At 37.9% G+C, this 22,770-nt stretch overlaps 3 protein-coding genes across 3 annotated transcripts; all 3 read right to left on the reverse strand.

Annotated features, from left to right (window-relative positions):
• Positions 1-3,931: 3,931 nt before the first annotated feature.
• Positions 3,932-11,284, reverse strand: c18h1orf198 (chromosome 18 C1orf198 homolog). The gene is made up of 6 exons (XM_037751387.1): positions 10,906-11,284; positions 9,087-9,137; positions 8,645-8,770; positions 7,957-8,124; positions 6,299-6,652; positions 3,932-5,823 (listed from the first exon to the last, which is right to left on the reverse strand). Exons 1-6 carry the CDS (start codon positions 11,221-11,223, stop codon positions 5,767-5,769), a joined length of 1,074 nt encoding a protein of 357 aa, XP_037607315.1. The 5' UTR covers positions 11,224-11,284; the 3' UTR covers positions 3,932-5,766.
• Positions 11,285-14,592: 3,308 nt separating this feature from the next.
• On the reverse strand, positions 14,593-17,975 carry LOC119477347 (gap junction Cx32.2 protein-like). The gene is made up of 3 exons (XM_037751394.1): positions 17,817-17,975; positions 15,973-16,111; positions 14,593-15,336 (listed from the first exon to the last, which is right to left on the reverse strand). The coding sequence occupies exons 2-3, from the start codon at positions 16,099-16,101 to the stop codon at positions 14,680-14,682; spliced, it is 786 nt and encodes a 261-aa protein (XP_037607322.1). The 5' UTR covers positions 16,102-16,111; positions 17,817-17,975; the 3' UTR covers positions 14,593-14,679.
• Positions 17,976-19,322: 1,347 nt separating this feature from the next.
• Positions 19,323-21,517, reverse strand: gja13.2 (gap junction protein alpha 13.2). The gene is made up of 2 exons (XM_037751393.1): positions 21,377-21,517; positions 19,323-20,686 (listed from the first exon to the last, which is right to left on the reverse strand). Exon 2 carries the CDS (start codon positions 20,664-20,666, stop codon positions 19,806-19,808), a length of 861 nt encoding a protein of 286 aa, XP_037607321.1. The 5' UTR covers positions 20,667-20,686; positions 21,377-21,517; the 3' UTR covers positions 19,323-19,805.
• Between the last annotated feature and the right edge of the window lie 1,253 nt (positions 21,518-22,770).

A 22,770-nucleotide genomic window follows, 5' to 3' on the forward strand; every position in this document is an offset into this window, starting at 1 on the left:
TATCCAGTTCTCTTTATACATCCATGGTCCAGACGAATATATCCATATAAGCCACGCCCATTTGAGTCTAGATAGATTTTTCGCCATTTTCAATTGTGTCCAAATCTGATTTTTTGCTACTCCTACTACAAATATTGAGCAATTGTCACCCAATTTGGTACAGAACATCTTTGGACCAAGTCAGAAAAACTTACTTTTAGGGGTTGTTGATGTTTCATACAGTTTTGCTATAGCTGGCCCTCAAAGTTAGCTCAAATACTGTGGGCACGGCTTATATTACAAAAAATGTCATGTCTCCTGAACGCTTTGTGCTATTGGGACCACATTTGGTGGACATGTGTAGATATAGTGTCTGAGTAACCATGACACATTTGGTGCCATTTGGCCAATAGGTGGCGCTGTAACAGCAGCATCTAACTATGATGCTCCGTTATCACGGATCTCTCTTCCCTTATTTTTCACTTAAATGTTAAGCAAGAAAGTTCATTTTTGGCCCTTTAAACAGCAGTTTGACAAACGAGGCTACTATTTATAAGGTCAAGAAGGAAGTTTCCTGCGTGATGTACAATTTGTATGTTGTTTTAACCTCAGCTTTTATTTCTGGCTTAAATGTTGGCTGAATTCTGTTGCAAATAGAAAACACTGCATGCCTGTTACACATGAGCACACTGTGGTCATAAACTCGCTCACACACACACACACACACCACACACACACATGTACACACACAGCCCTTTTATTAATTTGGCCAAATATCAGGCCTGCTCACCAAGCTTTCTAGTGTAATTAAATAAATCATATGGTTAAGAGGACTATGGGGTTCTGAATCTATTAAGGGGAAATGATGACATAAAAAGAAACGTCTGTGCATGTGTGTGTCTGTCTGTGCATGTCTGTATGTGTGTGTGTGTGTGTGTGTGTGTGTGTGTGTCAGTAACAGGAGGTATGCCTGCCAGTTAAAATGCCACAAGAATCCAGCAGAGTTTCCAGGGAAGCGAGGCATGGCTCTGGGATGTGGAGACTGGGAGGAGCTCCGGCAGCGACTGGGACTGTTGAGCGTCTGCTTTCAGCAAAGAGGGACAGATGTGTGAGTCTTCACATTATACACATCTGTACACCAGTACACGACGGGGTCCAAAACTCCAAACTTTTTCCAGACTTCAGTTAGGATACAAACAAGGGTCTGGAAAAACAAATTGTGACCCCCCCTAAAAAAAGTATTTAGCCTTGTTTTGACCTTGGTGGTTCTTGTTGTTTTCCCACTCAGAACAACCAAAGCAACTGCATTCAAACCAAACTAAGATTAGTTAATTAATCGCTTAATCAATCAACAGAAAATTAATCCGAAACTATTTGATAAGCAATTAATCGTTTTAAGACATTTTTTTTAAAGCAAAAATACCAAAAATCTTCAAGTTCCAGCGTCTCAAACGTGACAATTTCCTGCTTTTTTTTTTTGTCTTATATGATAATAAATTCAGTATTTGGGGATTTTTTTTTGACTGTTTATGGAACAATAAAAACTATTTTGAAGAGGATACCGTGGGCTTTAGGGAATTGCAATGGGAATTTCTCACATTTAATAAACCAAACAATTCATCGAGAAAATATTTGATAATGAAAATAATTGTAAGGTGCAGCCCTAAATCAAACTTTACATGCTAAACTGTTATAATAACTATTTAATGTATGAGCAATACATGTAAAAGCACCCCCTCAAATTCACATTGTGTCTGTATTATATCCACAAGATTACAATGTATGAATAGAAATGACCATTTGTGTATTTATACATATAATAGGACTGAAATGCAGATGTTTCCCATACTTTGCTCACGTACCACAGGGTACCATCAGTACAAAAACATGTGGATGACTCAGTTAAATTCCCAGCTATCTACAGACCTCTGAGACCTGAACAATGCTGCTAAAATTAGAAAAAGGTCAGCTTGGTACACGGCTGACTCAGTATCTGTCTGATCAGTTCTACGGTTATATTTTCAGTTTAATAATATCTGAAGAGCAGGCTGCCTTATTAGCCTGCTAGACATATAACGGTTCTGTTTCTGTTTCCGCTGTAAGTTTAATACCAAGCAATGATTTTCATTCACCCAAACATTTGTTGCAAAAAAAAAAAAAATGGTGAGGTGAGTGAACACAAAGCAGCCATTCAGAGAGTTTGGAGGTGTTGGGTGGTGCTGCTGCTGCAGGGAGGCGGCTGGACGGGACAAAGCTGCCTCAGTTCAGAGAGGGATGAAGAACACAAACTTACAGTGAAGACAGACACTGATACATGATATATTTAGATTTAATCTGTTTGTGGTTATTTTGCTCTGATGTGAAATATTTTCTCTGACCAGTTTAAAGGTCCCAAAATTATTCATATTTAGTGCTTTAGTCACACACACCGTAAAACATTGATTTTACACATTAAAGGGTGTTTACAGGTCTAGGAGAGTAGACTACTAAGTTCTATACTATAAAGCCTTTGGTGGTTCCAGAGGGAGCTGCGTGAAGTCTGATAAATTGCCTCCAGTGATGTCACTTGAGTCAATGTTTGTAAAGGTCTGAAGACTAGGCTAAAAGTTTGAACATTTTTTAAAAAAATCTGCAGTGCAGAGTTAGAAAGAAGTGAGTTCATCAGACCTCTTTAGTCCGCTCCTCATCTCTACTTGAGGCTCGCTGCTCGAGGCTACATTAGCCGCTCCTAGCACAACTCCTAGTATGTCTAGATGGTAACCCTCAAATTGCCAAAACTGCCCGACGACCTATCCTAACCTTAACTATTCGAGTTCAATGTCTAACCACCTCACAATTTGTGCTTTACCTTCTAAACACAACCCTTAATCTCCGAACAAACTATTGGCGGCGGGTGAGTTGCATTGTGGGTAATGTAGGCGCCATGTTTTGACAAGGCAAAAGAAGTCTTAACATGACTCGTTATGATATAAAACCAAATAATTTTAAAAGAATGACATATAAGATATTGTGATTAATATTTTTTATCTTATCTTTATGCATTTTTTCTGTCATAGAGCTAAATAACCTTTATTTTTTCTTTTGTTTCTAATTCTTAATATATGTTGTGCTACAGTCCCTGGATACTTGTAATAACTTTATAATCGTTGTTATAATGTAATAATAGTAGTTGAGCAAAATTTTAAAAATAATAATTGTGGGTTATATTCATTCAAACAAGCATTACAGCAGTAATCTGGCAGAGATCTGCACTTTACTAAGTGCACTTTTCTAGTTTGTTGAGTAGTCTGTGTATTTTACAGCGTAAATCATGGGACACACAAATGATCATAATAAAATGTATATAACATCAATCACAGCACAGGTGGATTGAACCATATCAGGTATTCAATAAAAAAGAACCATCCGCTTCATGTTGGTGGCTTCACTTTTAGCCTTCACAATATCCATTATGTATGAAACACAGCAATGCTCTTCCTTCCTTAAATACACACTGTAGAGCGGTTGCCTTGTGCCCGGGGGAGACGGTGGAATGAGGTCTGGTTATTCTAAACTGGGCCAACGTGTTGTTCAACCCAACAGCAAAGTTTCCTCTGAGCAACGGACATCCTTCCCTCCTCCTTTCCTAAATGCCATGTTGGATCTGGTAGACATTACAGCTGGAGGGACTGATGTCACGGAGCTGAGAGGGAGGGCAACAAGAATGCAAACAATCTTTGACTGATGTTGCACTTGTAACCATAACAGACACTCATGGTGGTGACCTCCTCTTTCCCTTCCCGGAGAAATTCAGCAGAAAACTGTATTAACGTGGCCTTCATTAAATTTGGAACATTTTAATTTGTGGGTGTGATCAAGAACTAAATGGTTAGGGGGAAAAAAGATGGAAAACAGTACTCTGCATTGTAAAGGAAAAAAAATTGTTGTGTAGAAAAAAGAAAAAGACAAGAAACAGGTTTGACTTTTATTTATTTATTTATTTACTTCCTTCCAATCTGTGACCTCAAAATGCATGAGTGCAGTATACATGTATAGCATAAGATACAATCAGCAGATAAATATAAAATTCAGTAAAATAGTACTCTAGTCATGTAAACTGGACTTTAGATCTATGACACAAGTGGTACAAATCACTACATGCCTGCTTGTTTATCTAATACACGAAATTTGAGTGCGTCTTTTTTTATTATTATTCTTATAAATGCACACTAGCTTTGCTCAGCACTAGTTTGAGGTCAAAGGTGACAGTTGGGGAGGGGTGAGGTGGTGAGGAATCCATACAGGACGTCTGTAACAGGTTCCCACGGCAGCCCGGACATTCAGTTTTCCGAGTTTGAGCTGTTCTTTCCTCCCGTTTCTTTTTTGTTTCAGTTTCCACTCGCTGAAAACCATCTAATTCAATGACTGTGTGAAAGTTGGAAAATACATTCTGTTTCATATCTGTGAAATGATCCAATGGTAAAATTCCATGATGTTTCCCATCTGAACATCTTTCAAAAAAAATCCATGATATTCCAGGAATTCCATAACCAGTCGGGGGACATTGTCTGTAGTAACTGGACTGCAGTACGGAGCACTACTTTAACTCTAAAACTCTTAGGCTTATAGGAATATATAGATACGTATAAATAAAAAGCACATCAGAGAGCAAAATCTTCATAACAAAAATAAAACATAATAAAGAAATGGATGTGTTCTAGTGTTTTTGCACACATGACAATTTGACATGCTTACGGTACTCAAAAATGGCCTCGCTTGCTTAGATTAGTGTCTAAAAGTTACATGTGAAGGCAGCCAAGTCACACCGGTACTGTGCATTCACACTGCAAGCTACGTGATCAGCAGGTTAACAGTTACCACCTGGTAAATATGGCTAATGTGTCGACCAGGTAGCAAATTTGTGAGAAAATGCATCCACAACTACGGCTGTACCGAATGTCATTTTTCTTTTATAATATATTGAAAAAAAAAAAAATAACTCATCAGTGCCTCTCTGTGTGTGGCGAGCGGGAGAGCAAACCGTTTTTGACCGTAGTGAAAATGTTGTTTTTGAAAGGCTAAACGCCAACAAATACAGATTTAAGCAGAATATTTTGTCAGATAAAAACTTGTTGTGATGATTATATATTTTTTTTCAATACATTTTGACTTTTGGACTTTACAACCACTGGAATCTAACTCTACAAATAATATGATAATATTACTGTAGCCTAATCTTTATCTGCAACTGTGCAGAAATACCAGAAAAAAAGAAGCTGTGCAGCATTTGAATGTTGATTTAGAAATTGAATGTCCATGTTATGAACTATTAGGTACAGCCCTAATAAAAAACATTGGATATTCTCACTTCCAAGACTTCCCATTTCCTTTACAACGTTTATTTGACAGACTTCAGGGTAAAAGCAGCCATAGCTAGCAGTTAAGAAATATCATAATATTCTATATTTTGATGCAGTTCTCTTGTGTAAATCTTTCAACCGAGCTGATCGCAGTGTGACTGCACAGTCAGGGGGGGTACAAAATCCCTGCTCACTCTGCATTTAGTGAACAAGGCATCTAAGTGATTCAAACCTAACCAGAGAGAGAGAGAGAACACCAGCACACAGGCAGTGAGATAATGTCTTAACAAGCCACTGAAGATAATCACAACAATATAATGTGGTCATTCTAGAGAACTGGTGTGTGTTAAATCTAGATGTGGATGTCTGTAGTCATGGCAGTGTGGTTCTTCTGTAGAGTGACGATGAGAATGATTCATTCATAGCGGTGACTGGACTCGGCTGAGGTTTACCAGTTGTCTAGGAAGTCGAACCCGGTCTTCAGGATGTTGTTGCTGGTGTTATACTGAGGAGACGGGAGGTTGGGAGACACAGAGAGAGAGACACAGTTTAGTACATTGTGACTGGCTATTAGAAACAATAGGTCTTTTATTCTTGTTCTCTATTTAATATGAGGAATTGATGTTGGAGTAATTCCATTGTTTTTACTTATTTTATTGGATTTATCTTGTTGGACTTCCTGTTTATTGTATCAGTGTTGCCTGAACTTCTATTATTTTGACATTTCCTTCCTCCTACCTATGGCTAATTTAGCTGGAATCTCTCTTTTACTTTAATTGCATCTCTAAAGATTTCTCCCATTTCTTTTTCTCCTCATGTACAAAGGCTTTTTGTCAAGTTTTTACTTGTCTAGTTAGGATGCTTTTACATTTATAACCCGCTCGGTTTGGTTTGTTTAAGCTGGTGTGAAAGCTGTGAATCGCTGGGTCAAGAAACTGCACTCATGTCCCTCTGAAAACTTAATCTGTTTCAGAACTCACCTGGCCAAAGGTGGGGCTGGAACCGTCTCCCTCTTGAGCCACAGAGGCAGCGGGGTGGCTGGAGGGCTTAGGCATCATGCCAGAGGAGAACACTTCATCCACGGTGTAGCTGACCGCCGGCAGGGTGCTCTGAGATCGCTCCCATCCTGCGATGGACGACGACACGCTGACAGGTGGCGGCAGGTTTGGCGAAATGGAGATGGATGCCGGTGTTGCACTGACTGCGACGGCGACAGGGATAGGGGGTTGGGGAGGGGGAGCGGGAGGTCGGGGTGCTCGCTGCTTGGTGGACCTGTTAGCAGCTGGAGGGTGGGGGTCTGCTGCCTCTGGCTCCTTGGTGGTGACGGAGCTCTCCTGCAGAAAAATAATATTCAAAGTTAAGATTTTATTTTTTAATTATGCACGTTTATGATAACTTAAAGGGCGGGTCCATCTGCTCAGTTTTTTTCTAATAGAAACGCCCACTCGGCCGATTCATAAAGCAGTGATGTAGGTTACTAAATAAGCTAATCAAAGCTAATCAATAAGGATGTGAATAATGTGAACGCTAGCAGTAGCTGAGTCAGTTAGCTTCTCTGAGTTTGGAAGTAACTGAAAGGGTTAGTTTAGATTTTTTTTAACTGGGGTTGTATGTATACTCCAGTGTTCTGCAAGGAAAAGTTACTGTTTTTGTGAATGTAGTCTGGTGGCTCTGAAGAGAGCAATATAATGGTTTCAGTTCCCCGTTGGAAAGGGCTGTCTGATGGCGAGGTAAAGCGGCTGTGGACAGGAGCCGCAGCAAAACTTATTTTAGCCACCCAAAAAAATAAATCTATATCAGTTTAAGTGTACGCTATGTTTAGAATATTTTCACTGCTTTATCTTGCCGTCAGACAGCCCTTTCTGACTGCTGTTTTATCGCTGCCTTCAAAGCCACCAGACCAGACTCCATTCACAAAAACATGAATTTGACCTCGAGGAACACAGAAGTTGCTGGTCTAACGCTGCAGCGATCCGTTAGTTTGTTTGTGTTATTGTGTGTCTTTCAGATCCGAAACTAATGTGGGACTTGGGAAAATAGCATTTTTACACTAAAACATATAATAATTGTAATGTTCGGATTTGAATACATAAGGAACACCACTGGAAGCTACAGAATGATGTGAAAAAAAAAAAAAAAATAACAAAAATAATGGACTGGCCCTTTAAGCTAAAAAGGTACAAAAAGAACAAATAGTGTTTTGAAATTGTTCAAAAACTGATCGTCAAAAAGAGGGGTCACATATTTGTTGACATTTCTTTTAAGCTTCTTGTATGAGCATGGAAAGCTACTGTATGTAGGCGGTTGAACAATGACAAAAAATCACAGCAACAACAAAATGTGCAGGAAAGAAGAAGAGGAAGAACAGCAAAGTAGAGCGTTCAGAAACAATCCAGACATCATTGTTTCTTTTTTGGCTGCAAATTAGCTGCATTCACCATCTGCTTCTCTGACACTTGTGGAGACTACACAGATGCCAGCTATCTAAGCTTCAGGCTAGATTCTATTTCAGGATACACAGCTCGATAAGCCTAGTGACAACTGTTAGATCTGGAACTTGCTTTCAGTCTGTTGTTTGTTAAACACTATACAGACCAAAATATATGAAGGAGAAAGACTGGTAGATTTCGGTGCTTACCTGTCGGAGGTAGGAGGGGAGGGATTTCTCTCCTTTCTCGAGGGATTTGATCTGGCTGGGGGTTAGGGACTGGAAGTCGGCTTGCTCTCCCTCCAGCCGGGACCTCTCGGCGCTGATCTTCCAGAAGGACGACTCTTCCTCTGGCCTCCGTCCCTCGCTCACAGACACCTTCACAATCACACAATAACACCTTTAATTCTAACTCTCCCAAGTCTTGTGATTGTGATTAAAGTTAAGCTAAAGGTTAATCCTCCTGCTGGAGATATGCATCATTCAAACAAGCCAAAAAGGCAGTGTTTATGGATCTAGCAGACTGTTGCTGTGGGACAAACACCTGCCATGTTGCTCTAAATATTTTTGTTAAGAGCCACTGTTAACATTTTAAGAACTAAACTGGTATTAACAATTTATTTTCTTGATCATACCTCCTCACTGTGATTTAGGTTACTGTCCATCCCAAAGGCTCAAAGTTCCTTTGAAAAATCAGTCCTAAGCTTAGCTATGAATGATGACATCCTCCTCTTATGTTTGGATGCAATGATTTAACCCAGTCCGACGCATTAATATAGAGTTAATAATACCAAGTCAAGCCTATATCTACATCTGTAGTAACAAATGATGAGTCAAATGATTCCTTTCCAATCAAAATATAGAAATTAAAACAACCGCAAAACACTCTTTATCTTACCTTGACTCCTGGCGTACTCTTGCCAATCTGGTTGGAGTGAGGAACCTTTGCAGCCTTTGATTCGGCCTGTGAGGTTGAGATCGCCTGGTCTGCTGGGCCTGACGACAAGCTGAACTCCAGCTGGCTCTGAAAGACGGGAGCAACAATTACAACGACTCAACTGGGCTCAACACTACACGCTAATTTCAGACAGAAAACGGACAAGTATTTAGATATGCAGGGATTAAAGAAAGGATAGATATAACCTCATTGGCTAACTTGTAAGTGAATTGACAATCCTTATGATAATCAATTAAACATTTAAGTAAATTATAAAGGAACAGTGCCAAACATTATCTGGGTCTTAAATGGGAGGACGTGACCATTTTTCAGTTGTATGTAGTTTTAAACTGAATATGCATAATATGGGACCTTTAATATTGAATACTGAATATATATTTACCTTTGTTTCCCATGAGAAGGGGGCAGAATGCTCATCTTGCCAGGTAATATCCTAAATGGAAACACAACAATGTAGTTACAATTTCAACTAACACACTCAGGGCTTTCCTTAAATAATAAAGTAGGACGAAGTCTACCTTATTCACATTTTGCCTGCAAAACACATAATAACAGCAATTTTCTGGGAGGCAAATTATTATGGCCATGTTATAAATAGATTCCTATTGTAAGTGTGTTTTTACAGAACGTATTGTTTTAAAGACAGGCCTAATTTACTCTATTTATCTAGCTAATTTCTTTGGAATTACAGCCAAATTACCCCAATATTTGCCTCAATTTATCAAAAATTACTTTGTTAAAAAGATAATTTAATAATTATATGCTAAAATAGTATATAATCGTTAAAATAAGGCCCTTAGACGCTGCTTTTATCAGAACTAATAGAAGACTCTTCTGATCAGGCACAAATCTCACCACTGTGTGACTTATTGTCTACACGGATGTAACCTGGTAGCTGATGTCATGATTCAGTGAGTTTTTAAAGAAATTTCAAAAATATTTGCTAATTATTATCTATTTACCAGCAGACATGGTAATAAAGATGGTAATTAACTTTGTATTCTTTTCCTGGAAATGTATTAAATAATAACCAGCTATTGAGAAATAGCAGAGTATTATTATTAAATAATGTTTATAATAAAGTCATTTTCAATCAATTTATTGGTAAATATTGGGGTAATTTGGCAGTAATTCCAAAGAAATGTCAAAATGACTTGCTAATTATCACATTATTACCATGAAATGTGTGGACCTGTAAAATGAAGTGTTACCATATATTTAATTTAGGCTTTAGAATTGCTTTTTAAAAATAATATTTTTACCTGCCACAGTGTGAGGAGAGGAGAGAGGAGAGGAGGAGAGATGAGAGATGAGAGAGGAGAGGAGGAGAGAGGAGAGATGAGAGAGGAGAGGAGGAGAGAGGAGAAGAGAGGAGAGGAGGAGAGAGAAGAGGAGGAGAGAGGAGAGAGGAGAGAGGAGAGGAGAGGAGGAGAGAGGAGAGAGGAGAGGAGGAGAGGAGGAGAGGAGGAGAGAGAAGAGGAGGAGAGAGGAGAGGAGAGTGTTACCATATATTTAATTTAGGCTTTAGAATTGCTTTTTAAAAATAATATTTTTACCTGCCACAGTGTGAGGAAAGGAGAGAGGAGAGAGGAGAGGAGGAGGGAGGAGAGAGGAGAGGAGAGAGGAGAGGAGAGAGGAGAGGAGGAGAGAGGAGAGAGGAGAGGAGAAGAGAGGAGAGAGGAGAGGAGAGGAGAGGAGAGAGGAGAGGAGGAGAGAGGAGAGGAGAAGAGAGGAGAGAGGAGAAGAGAGGAGAGAGGAGAGAGGAGAGAGGAGAGAGGAGAGGAGGAGAGAGGAGAGGAGAGGAGAGAGGAGAGGAGGAGAGAGGAGAGGAGAGGAGAGAAGAGAAGAGTGTTACCATATATTGAATTTAGGCTTTAGAATTGATTTAAAAAAATAATATTTCTTAATATAAGGAAAACCATCTGCCATGGTGGCAGGTGACCTGAAATGTTTTACCTGCCACAGCCAACATTGACCTGCTGTTATTTGGCAGGTGACAGGTGCTAATTTCATTCCCTGATTATGACACTTCATTGTTAGCCACTAGGTGACGTCATCACGTAGCCACTATGACGTTTACCTACATATTTCAACCAACTGCTACGTGGCTATTTAAAAACCATGACATCACACAGAGGCTGTTCTGACCACTAAAACACTCACAACGCGATGTCATAGCAACTCAAATGTAGTTCCAGTACCTCCTCCCCGAAGTGAACGATCTTCTGCCCGGTCTGGATGAGTAGTTTCGGGTAACAGACCACCTCGTCTCGGTCCACTCGGTGCATCGCGTACCGGGCTCTGATGTGCGGGTCCATCATCCCGTTGTCGATGGCGCTGTCCTGCTGCTGCGGCGTCATCGTCTCCCACGACGGGCCGTGCTTCCTCTCGATCTTCTTCCGCTCCTGCATTATCTTCTTCGCCATGGAGTTGATGGAGGAGAAGTACTCGAACTTCTTCTCCTCCATCCTGTGGGCGTTCATGCTCGCCATAGTGGCGGCCATCATCATAGAAGCCATGTTTAGTGAGTGAGCTGCTTCCAGCTGTTGTTGTTTAGTGAAGGAACAGGAAGCTGAGTGGGCGGGGGGCGGGACTTCCGGCTGTCAGAGATGACGTAACGTGATGGACACGTTCAAATGTAACGGCTGTGTTTGTTAATGGCGCCACCTCGTGCCCAGTAGGAGACCACGTGCTCAGATTATAATGATCTCTACGTCAATCCTGTGGATCTTTAAAAATGGAAATGAATAACTGTTTTTTGTTTAAATTTCCATTTTTATTTATCATGGTTGTAGGTCTGTGGTACAATGTTAGGGCCACATTGAGGAGAAAAAAAATCAGAGATTTTGAGAATAAAGTCATAATATTATAAAGTAGTAATTTTACATGTAATTTTCTTTTTTTCTCGTAAAGTTATGTCTTTATTGACGTAATATTACGACTTTTTTCTCGTAAAGTTATGAATTTATTCTCGTAATATTATGACTTTTTTCTTGTAAAGTTATGACTTTATTGACATAATATTACGACTTTTTTCTCGTAAAGTTATGACTTTATTCTCGTAATATTACAACTTTTTTCTCGTAAAGTTATGACTTTATTCTCGTAATATTACGCCTTTTTTCTCGTAAAGTTATGACTTTATTTTCGTAATATTATGACTTTTTTCTTGTAAAGTTATGACTTTATTCTCGTAATATTACGACTTTTTTCTCGTAAAGTTATGACTTTATTCTCGTAATATTACAACTTTTTTCTCGTAAAGTTATGACTTTATTCTCGTAATATTACGCCTTTTTTCTCGTAAAGTTATGACTTTATTTTCGTAATATTATAACTTTTTCTTGTAAAGTTATGACTTTATTCTCGTAATATTATGACTTTTTTTCTCGTAAAGTTATGACTTTATTGACGTAATATTGCGACTTTTTTTCTCGTAAAGTTATGACTTTATTCTCGTAATATTACGCCTTTTTTCTCGTAAAGTTATGACTTTATTTTCGTAATATTATAACTTTTTCTTGTAAAGTTATGACTTTATTCTCGTAATATTACGACTTTTTTCTCGTAAAGTTATGACTTTATTCTCGTAATATTACGACTTTTTTCTCGTAAAGTTATGACTTTATTTTCGTAATATTATAACTTTTTCTTGTAAAGTTATGACTTTATTCTCGTAATATTATGACTTTTTTTCTCGTAAAGTTATGACTTTATTGACGTAATATTGCGACTTTTTTTCTCGTAAAGTTATGACTTTATTCTCGTAATATTACGCCTTTTTTCTCGTAAAGTTATGACTTTATTTTCGTAATATTATAACTTTTTCTTGTAAAGTTATGACTTTATTCTCGTAATATTACGACTTTTTTCTCGTAAAGTTATGACTTTATTCTCGTAATATTACGACTTTTTTCTCGTAAAGTTATGACTTTATTCTCGTAATATTACAACTTTTTTCTTGTAAAGTTATGACTTTATTCTCGTAATATTATGACTTTTTTTCTCATAAAGTTATGACTTTATTGACATAGTATTACGAATATTTTCTCGTTAAGTTATGACTATTCTCATAATATTATGACTTCTTTTTTTCTTTGACTTTTTTCTTTCCATTTGTGATGTCACAAATCTACAATATTTACACTATTTCACAGTTTTAAACGTAAACATTCTAAATGAGTCCCAGTTTATTTCCTGTTGCAGTGTATGTGAATGACATCAGCTGACAGGAAGTAAACATGTACCCAAACTGTTTCCTAGCAATGAAATTTCGTTGTCATTCCGTTGAAATGCACTAAAACGGAGCGTTTCAGACGGAGCGGGATTACGGGTATATTCAGGCAGACAGTATGAGAAAAATAACATGTTTTTGGAACATTAAAGCATGTTAACATGTTCTAGTAGAAACCTAAAAGACAAACATGAACCTGAAAATGAGCACGATATGTCCCCTTTAAAACGCGAAAGTTTATTATTTTTCTACCACAAGAGGCAGAGGCAGGACCCACCAGAATCAAACAAATCTTTACTAAGCCAAAATAGACATGCTGGCTAGTTGCTAACTGTGTCTGCTAGCTAACTATATGGTGCTAAGGCAGCAGGTAAAGTTAGTATACAGTGGGTTGAGTTTAACTACATTGTAGGATGGATGTTGAAAATGCAAACTTGCCAGAGGAAAAAAAGTCAACCAGAACTCATCAACAAGGTAATAACAGTCACACACACACACACACACACACACACACACACACACACACCCACACACACACACAGTCAAACACACACACACACACTGACATTTCTTTTGAGTTAAGCAAACAGTTGCTTATCCAGCACACATGGTGAAATCCAAGATTCATATGCCTGCACTGTCTGGGAGATATCAATTCCTCCAGTGAATTTCCAAACTGTAGTTGTGATTTTACTTGTATTGTGATAATTGTGATCAAATCACACATATCATAATATAAGATTGTATCCATGTTGCCCACCAGAAGAGCTGCAGACCTGCACGATAGGCTAATTGCATTAACTGCATAAGTTAGCCTACAGTACACTGGATCAGTAGATTTGCATAAAATCCATAAAATCCTTCTGGTGATATTTATCTAAATTCTACTTCTGAATATTTTGTCTTTATTCCTCCTTTGATGTGATTTTTTTTTTTTAAAGTTTGTCAATATTTTTCTGTATCTAAATCAGTGATTTATAGCATAAGTTAAATGTCCTTTCAGTGATACCCAGAAATAGAAATCATGAATGTTGCACGAGTATAAAAACAATGATCATGAAACAAAAAACTTAAGCAGTTTGAAATGTTTTGGACTTTTTAATAAACATTTGTGGATCCCTTTTTAAAGGCACATACCGTCATATTAATACAAAACATGAACAAAACATGATTTTTTATTAAAATATTTACAGTTCAAAAAGTCATTCCTGCAAATTTAACAATATATGAGAGGCTGAAAAGCAAAGTAGCACTAACAACCTTTACACACACTGCTTTAAAGCAAAAAAAGGATTGTACTTAATGGCTTTTAGCCAATGCAAATTGGTACAGCGGCACAGCTCGTGCAGTCAAACCACATGGGAAAGACTCAATAGTCACAATAACCAATGTGCCACTTGGGGAACTAATATTCAAATATATGTAGTTGTGAGTACAAAACACAAAAAAAGAACAAAATAAAACCGCGAAAGCTCACTTTTTGTACAATTTTTAAAAGTGTGCTTCAGTGATACAGTATTATACTGTATTATTCTTGTGCATTTTTTAATATTCATAAATAGTCTACATATACGTCTCCAAATGTGCATCATTTTCAGGAATTTTTAAGCATCTTGTAAATAAATAAATTTGAGTGTTACACAAGTGGGCCATGGTCTCATTTCAGTCATGTTTTTATTTGCCCTCCTGTTTTCTCTGGAACTATGTTTATATTTTACACATTGGCTCTAAATGACATTCTTCAGGCTGTGCTCTGGCTGGCATCATGGAGGCTAAGCTTCTCACTTTTCATCAGACTGCCGCCGTTTACACGCGGGTGAAGAGCAATGGCAGCAGTCGGCACTGTTTTCAACCTTCGCCTGGATGAGCGAGAACACGCCAGGTAGAAGATCTCCACTACGTTGAGTAGAAGAGAGATGCAGGACACTACAAGCATGAAGATGATGAAGATGGTCTTCTCTGTGGGTCGAGACATGTAGCACTCTACAGTGAAGGGACAGGGGGCTCGGGTGCAGACGACTCTTGGGTTCATGATGAACCCGTACAGATAATACTGCCCCACAATGAACCCTACCTCCAGAAGGATTCTGAAACATATGGAGGTCATGTAGTTTCCCAGCAGGTCGCCTTTAATCTCGACGTGACCTTGTTTGTCCGAGTACTTTGGAATTTTGAGGGTTCCTCTCCGAGAGCGGATCTCCTTGTCTCTAATCTTATCTTCTTTGCTGATAACGTGGAGGACGTGACCGAGGTAGATCAGCGTCGGCGTTGACACGAAGATAATCTGGAGGACCCAGAATCGAATGTGTGATATCGGGAAGGCTTGGTCATAGCAGACGTTCTTGCAACCGGGCTGTTTGGTGTTGCAAATCATATTGGACTGTTCATCACCCCACACCTGTAATGTTCAGATGAGAAATCCATATTATTATTTATATATAAAGTATGTACAGCAAATACTTCTATGAAAACAAATGTATTTTATTTAGCTTTAGCACAAATCTTCCTGCATCCACCACTGGTGTCATAATGGAGGTCCAGTTGTGCTAATTATGGCAAAATAATAAACAGGCACGCTACAAAATGTAATTCTGACGATAAATTGTTATGATGTGGCTTTACAACCAGTGACATTTAAAAAGTTAAAGTTTTATAAATGGATAAAAAGCAAATTTAAATAAAGAAAAATGTTTTTTTTTTTGCCAGCAGGCTAATTTAGCACAGAGAGGATTCATATTCTCTCGCCCAATGCATGCTGGGAAAGTCTCCAGGCCCTGTGACTCTTTAAAGGATAATCAGTACAGAAAATTGAAGAAAAAGGTATTTAGTTATTTAAATTTGTATAAAAAAGGTCTTAATTATGAAATCTGATAATTTGTTATCAAGCTGAATCCGGTTGCTCAGGAGCTGTTGACCTCCATGTTGGCCACCAGAGGTTGTTATTTCACCTGAAAGCTTCTCATAAAATTCATTCAGAGATTCATCCGTTAGGTATAACTCTACAATAAATAAAGTATGAACAAACAAAGGAGACCTTCTCTGCTCCAGCTCCGAGGATCATGATCCTGAAGATAAACAGCACGCTGAGCCAGACCTTCCCGATGACGGTGGAGTGGGACTGGACCTTGTCCAGCAGAGAGGACAGAAAACCCCACTCTCCCATGGTCTCTGATCTGATAAGGAAAAGCAAATAGATAATCATAATTTAGACAAAAACATTTGTTTTTATTAATTGGAAATCCCCCATTTATCATTGCCGAAGTGAATTTGATATTCTAGGCATCTACATACTGAAGACTCCAGTCAGATGGAGACAGAAGAGAAACGTTTAATTAAGAAATATTAACTTTTACTAATCATAGTCAGACCTCACAACTTTAAACAGTCTGACATATTAACTATTCAATTAACCAGAGATGCAGTAGAGGCCAATGGAAACTCAGTTACCCATTATTATTTGCACAATATTTTCCAAATTTATTGTCAGGTCATGGTTACGTTATAGTGACCTAGTAAATCATATTAAATTGGTATCAAGTGTTTGACAACGGAAGCATTATTTGTGAAAATATAATTATTTTTTTGTTATAATTTAAGTCATGACTGGCGCTTATGATATAGCACAAAAGTATAGAATAAAGCATGCTGTTATTTTTGAACAGATAGTGCTAGGTGCTGTGAGATTATTGATTAACATGAAGGGTAAAACATCAATAACAGCAGAAAGTCTATTTTGCTTAGGAGACACAACCACATGTTGTGAAACCCCTAATCTACACTGTAGTACAGGATGTTCAGAGCGTAAAGACAGAGCTATAAAATCCTTTACATAACAACGAAGACTTATCTCAAACTATTTTACTATATGAGATTAGATGTAATGATAAGAGAGGAATTTATATTCTACAGATGTTTAAACTGCTACATCTATAGATATATGTTTCTTCATAAGAAGAAAAGTGTGTTTTATTACACATCATGGCTTTATCTAGTCAAAGTTAAAATACAATTTGGTGTTTGTAAATATTGCAAAGAGTTCTGAACCCCAAGAAAATGTGGAAATACGTAAATAATATGGATTTTTATTCTCATAGATTATGGATTATGCAACAGTCTGAATGTTCAGGTGGTCTGTAGATTTCCTCTGTACCAGTGGTGGAATGTAACTAAGTACATTTACTCAAGTACTTTACTTAAGTACAATTTCGAGGTACTTTACTGGAGTATTTTAATTTTACGCTACTTCATACTTCTACTCCTCTACATCTCAGAGGCAAATATTGTACTTTTTTACTCCGCTACATTTATTTGACAGCTTTAGTTACTTTGCAGATTCAGAATACAAAATATAAAAAACAAATAAATTATGATGTATTATTATAGGCTAAGATAAAACTTGATTGATCCCTTGGTGAAATTCACAAGCTATGCGGCAGTACATACTGTAAAAAATGAGCGTCACCTTGTGATGTGATGAACACATTAATGCATCAATAATTATATAATCCAGTAATATAATATATATTATTCTTAAATGGGCCATTCTGCATAATGAGTACTTTTACTTTTGGTACCTTTAAGTATATATTGATGCTGATACTTTTGTACTTTTGAATGCTGGACATTTACTTGTAACAAAGTATGTCTACACTGTGATATCACTACTTTTACTAAAGTCTGATTACTACACTTATACTAACACGCTTACAACACTATGCCAAAGTAAGAACACACTCATAATAATAGATGCCTATACCAATCATAAAACACCTTTGTAGTTGAATGTGTGTATATTTTATTTCAAAAGTAATACCATTAAATCTAAGTTAGAATTCATTACATGTTGTGCAGAAAAGAAGAAGAAATGATGCACCTTACCTTTGAGTTTAAAGTCCTCCGTTCAGACAAACAGACCGGCCACCAGCTGTGGAGATGACTGATAGAGAGCAGTGAACCAAAGACAACCTGTCTACACTACCTTGAACTTTAGATTCGATGGAACAGTGTGAGCTGTCACGTTGTCATGACATTTGGAAATGATAATTTTGGGCCGAGCTGACTAGATTGTACGGGTTAATGATTGGCAGCGCCATAAACCAAATACTTATTTTTCTACAAATGTTTATTATTATTGTTCACAATTATCATGTAGTGATTTTTGTATTGATGCTATTTTATAGTTAAATCATACACAGACACAGTAAATCCCCAAACTACTCCCCTTTTTGCATTTTGTATTTGCTGAAATTTCAGGGAATAAAGGGCACAATAACACCCGTACAGACTGATGCAATCCAGTACAATAACCCTGCACTGAGCTACGTGACGATTGATTAATTTTTTTGTTGAGACTGTGTCAACACATAGTTTTTTTTTTGTGTGATTTACACAAATTCTGAACAAACAGAGCAAATCTAATCTATTTTGTATTGAATTGCAAAATGTCGAGTACGTCCTCGTGATCCCTGCAGGCTTTATGGATGTATTTTGTCCCCTTAATATGTCACATAGTGTCCATCTGATGTAGATATCCTTATCCTTATATGAACTCATTCAAATTATCTGTCAATCTATCTGTCAACCACTCCCTATTCTGAAGTTATAGCTATAAACTATTATAGCTTTGCAATGATTAATCAGATAGTCACCAGACAAGGAATTGGCAACAATTTTGCTAATCGATTAATCATTAAAGTAATTTTTAAACAAAAATAGACCAAAAAATCATCAGTTTCAGCTTCTCAAATGTGAATATTTTCTGGTTTTCCTATTTTCCAGTGATATTAAAATGAATATCTTTGGGTTTTGGATAAAATATGTCAGATTTGAACATGTCAGTATGAGCTCTTGCTCATTTTCCATAATTTGCGGATATTTTATGGACCAAATATTTAATCAGTTAATTGAGAAAGTTATCTGTAAACTAGAGCTGCAACGAATAATCGATTAGTTGTAAACTATTAAATTAATCAGCAACTATTTGATGGTTGATTAACTGGTTTGAGTAATTTTTAAGAAAGAATTATCGGATTCCAGCTTCTTAAATGTGAATATTTTCTGGTTTCTTTCCTCCTCTATGACAGTAAAGTGAATATCTTTGAGTTGTGGATAAAAACAAGACATTTGAGGACGTCATCTTGGGCTTTGGGAAACACTGATCAACATTTTTCACCGTTTTCTGACTTTTTATAGACCAAACAACTAATCCATTAATCAAGGAAATAATTGACAGATTAATCAATAATGAAATGAATCGTTAGTTGCGGCCCTACAGCGTTATCGAACAAGTGTTAATCATGCTCTTTGAAAGCAACGTGTTTGACTATGAAGTGTGTGTAAAGTTTAAACTTGTCATCTGTAAATAATTAATATAGTCATGAAACATTGTTTTTATCCAACTTGAATCATTTATTAAAAACAATACAGCACAAAAAATGTCTCTTTTCAACACAATCATCATCATCATCATCATCATCATCATCATCATCATCACTCAGTGAGCAAACTATTTCAAGTCCTTGATAATGAACATGGTAATAACTCACAGGACACATTCAAAAACTGGGCATAGACCAAACTCTGCTCACTAACCGATAAACAAATGAGTATCAAAGAACATAAATACATTATCAATATTGCACGCATTCCATCATTAGATTTGCTGTTAAATATTACAAAGTAAATGTAAAATCCCAACAATGTGGCCCTAAAAAAATTGCAGATTTACTTTTTTCTCAGCAGGAATATGACTTAACACAATGATAAATCTTCTCCTTGATGTTCTCTCATGATTTGTACGGCACTCTTCACTTCAGTCTCTTAGATGTATCTGAACAAGGCGGGTAAGATAATATGTTATAGTGGTTTTTAATGATCGCTCAGTAGTCGTTTCTCCTCTTTGGCCCCGTCCAGACTTCCTCCGATACTCTGGCTGTTCTCTAGCTCCATGTTCATCTTGTTCTGCTTGAGCGCCTCCTCTGAAGTGGGCCACCTGGGACCTGACAGGCTGGCAGGGTTTTCCGCTGAAGTGATCTTGTGAGTGCGAGGTCTGCGCCCACACCTGACCCTGGTGACCATCAGGTAGAGCACCTCGATGACGTTGAGGAACAGGGAGACGCAGGCCACCACCAGCATGAAGATGATGAAGATGGTCTTCTCTGTGGGTCGGGACATGTAGCACTCCACGGTGAAGGGACAGGGCTCCTTGGAGCAGGGGAACATGGGGACCATGATGAAGCCGTACAGGTAGTACTGACCCACTATGAAGGCGGACTCGATGATGATCTTGACCACGAGCTGGGTCAGGTAGCTCCCCAGCAGGTTCCCCTTGATCTTCACTTTACCCTTGTCGTCCGTGTATTTGGGCAATTTCATCACCCGGGACCCACCGGGGCTCGCTATCGCCTCCCTGAGCTTGTTCTCCTTGTGGATGACGTGCATGGCGTGGCCCAGGTAGACCAGCGTCGGCGTGGAGACGAATATAATCTGGAGGACCCAGAAGCGAATGTGCGAGATGGGGAAGGTCCAATCGTAGCAGACGTTCTCGCAACCAGGTTGCTGGGTGTTGCAGAGGAAACCCGACTGCTCGTCACCCCAGACGCTCTCGGCACCGGCACCCAAAACCATGATCCTGAACAGGAAGAGGACGCTCATCCAGATCTTCCCAATGACCGTGGAGTGGGACTGGACCTTGTCCAGCAGGCTTGATAGGAATCCCCAGTCTCCCATCTTTATGTTCAGTTAGTAATCTGTGATAAACAGATAAAAGGAATGAGCTAATAAATTCAACAGACACCACACCTTATTAACGAAAACATTAACCACAACTTAGTATTCAATCAATATGCTGCTGCTGGAAGAAAGACGCTCATTGTTCTTTTAAATTTAGATAAATAACTGGTTCTGTTCTTGAACCTGGTTACTTGAGAAGCAGGAGGATATCAGAGCCCCATGAACCCTGAGCTAGTTGGTCAATATTTTCCGACAATAATCATTAGTCGGCAAGAACGGCAGACTCGGTGGCATTAACTAAAGAGGCATAGTAGGCTGGTAAAGAGATAAAACTAAGATGGAAGAGAAAAACAGGAAAAAAAACCTGTGTAAATGTAACTTTAAAAAACTTACATCAATAATGTAACACAATTATAATGACATTTATACAATACACATAAAATGTGTGTCTTGTGGGCAAAGTTGGAAAAACCAATCTGGTGCCATTATTATTATATTATTAATAAGTCATATTAATGCTGGTAGAAAACTTACAATGTCATTAAAATTTCAAAAGTAAAATAAAAGTCCATCACTTTCTTACAAATATATATTAAAAAGAAAAAAAATACTCTTGCTCTTTACAAATATGTACTCACAATTTGTATTCTTAAATGCGTCAAATGATTAGTTATCTGTATGAGAGAACAATAATCGTTGCATCTTACCTTCTGACCTGGTCAGGAAAGACTGTCTGTGAGGACAGATCGCTAACTTTAAAGTTGGACCTTGGAGTGTGTTGGGTGAGGACAGCATGACCCTCACACTGATCACATTGCACAACACACATCTGGCTCTAAATGTCACGTTGTAGGAAAAGTTGAAGAGACCAATAGGACGACAGGTGTTCGGTATCTCCGTCAAATGGCCTTGAATGTTTGAAAATAAACAGGAAAAAGTGTGTAATCACTAAAAGGGCTGCTCATATTTAAATATTCTGCATGTATTTCACTGCCGTTATGAATCATAAATAAACGCATAGTTGTAAATAGTTAAATTCTTCCATCTGGGGCCAATTAATACACACACTTTAATCATTGACTTGTCATAAATCAATAGTTTCCTGGTGAAAACAGGTGCATTTTTATTTGGTTTGACTCACAGTATCCTTCACCTCCACCTACTTAATTTTGAGCCAATGTCAATAAAATGTGATCATTGCGTCCAAAAATCCCAAATCACTCATTTTGGCACAGTTTGTGAAAGGTTTGAGGCATTTAAATAAAGGGGTCGGTATCATATCATCAAATACCGTATCTCATTACTCTATCGCTACAGGAGTAATACCTATAAAACACATAAAGGAATAGTTAAACATTTAGGGAAATATGCCTTTTTTGCAGATAGTTAGATGTTAAGATAGAAACCACATTATCTGTATGCTGAATATGAAGTTACAGCCAGTTAGCTTAGCTCGGCAGAAAGATCCATCTAACGCAGGGATACTGAACTTGTTTTGCCCGGGGGCCACTTTTGCAAAATGACAGGAAGCCAGGGGCCAGTTAATAAACAAACCAACTGTCCAGGAGATCCTCAGCTGGCACTTTTTTCCCCGATAAACAAGCTCAATTAATCTATTTTGATGCTTTTTTATGCTCTGGCACCTTATCTACATTAAATGTGCAAAAAAAATCCCATTGTGAATCAATTTATTTTCATTGTGAATTAGAAAATGGTCGAGGGCAAGATTTAGCCCACTGATCACTGATCTAGTGCATACTCTAGGACAGTGGTTCACGACCTTTTCACGTCAAGAACCCCTAAACTGATGCAAATTAGACTACAGACCCCCATTCGATTTTGTCCCAGGGTCCTCCATCTGATAGGATTTTTGCTTTTAGATGTTTTATTACAGAAAGTGTATGAAACCCATAACCAAAATAGTAATAGATTTTGTCATTGTGTTAGTTATGGATGTAATTATAATGAAAATGATTGGCCTTTTTGCTGTGGACACCCTGGAACTCCCTCAAGCACCCCTGAGGGACCACTGCTCTAGGAAGTCACATCCAGCTAAGAAATAGTCCAGCACACATACGCCTCCCTAAAACCACAGCTTGAC

This window comes from Sebastes umbrosus, chromosome 18 (genome assembly GCF_015220745.1).
Source record: "Sebastes umbrosus isolate fSebUmb1 chromosome 18, fSebUmb1.pri, whole genome shotgun sequence".
Taxonomy (NCBI): domain Eukaryota; kingdom Metazoa; phylum Chordata; class Actinopteri; order Perciformes; family Sebastidae; genus Sebastes; species Sebastes umbrosus.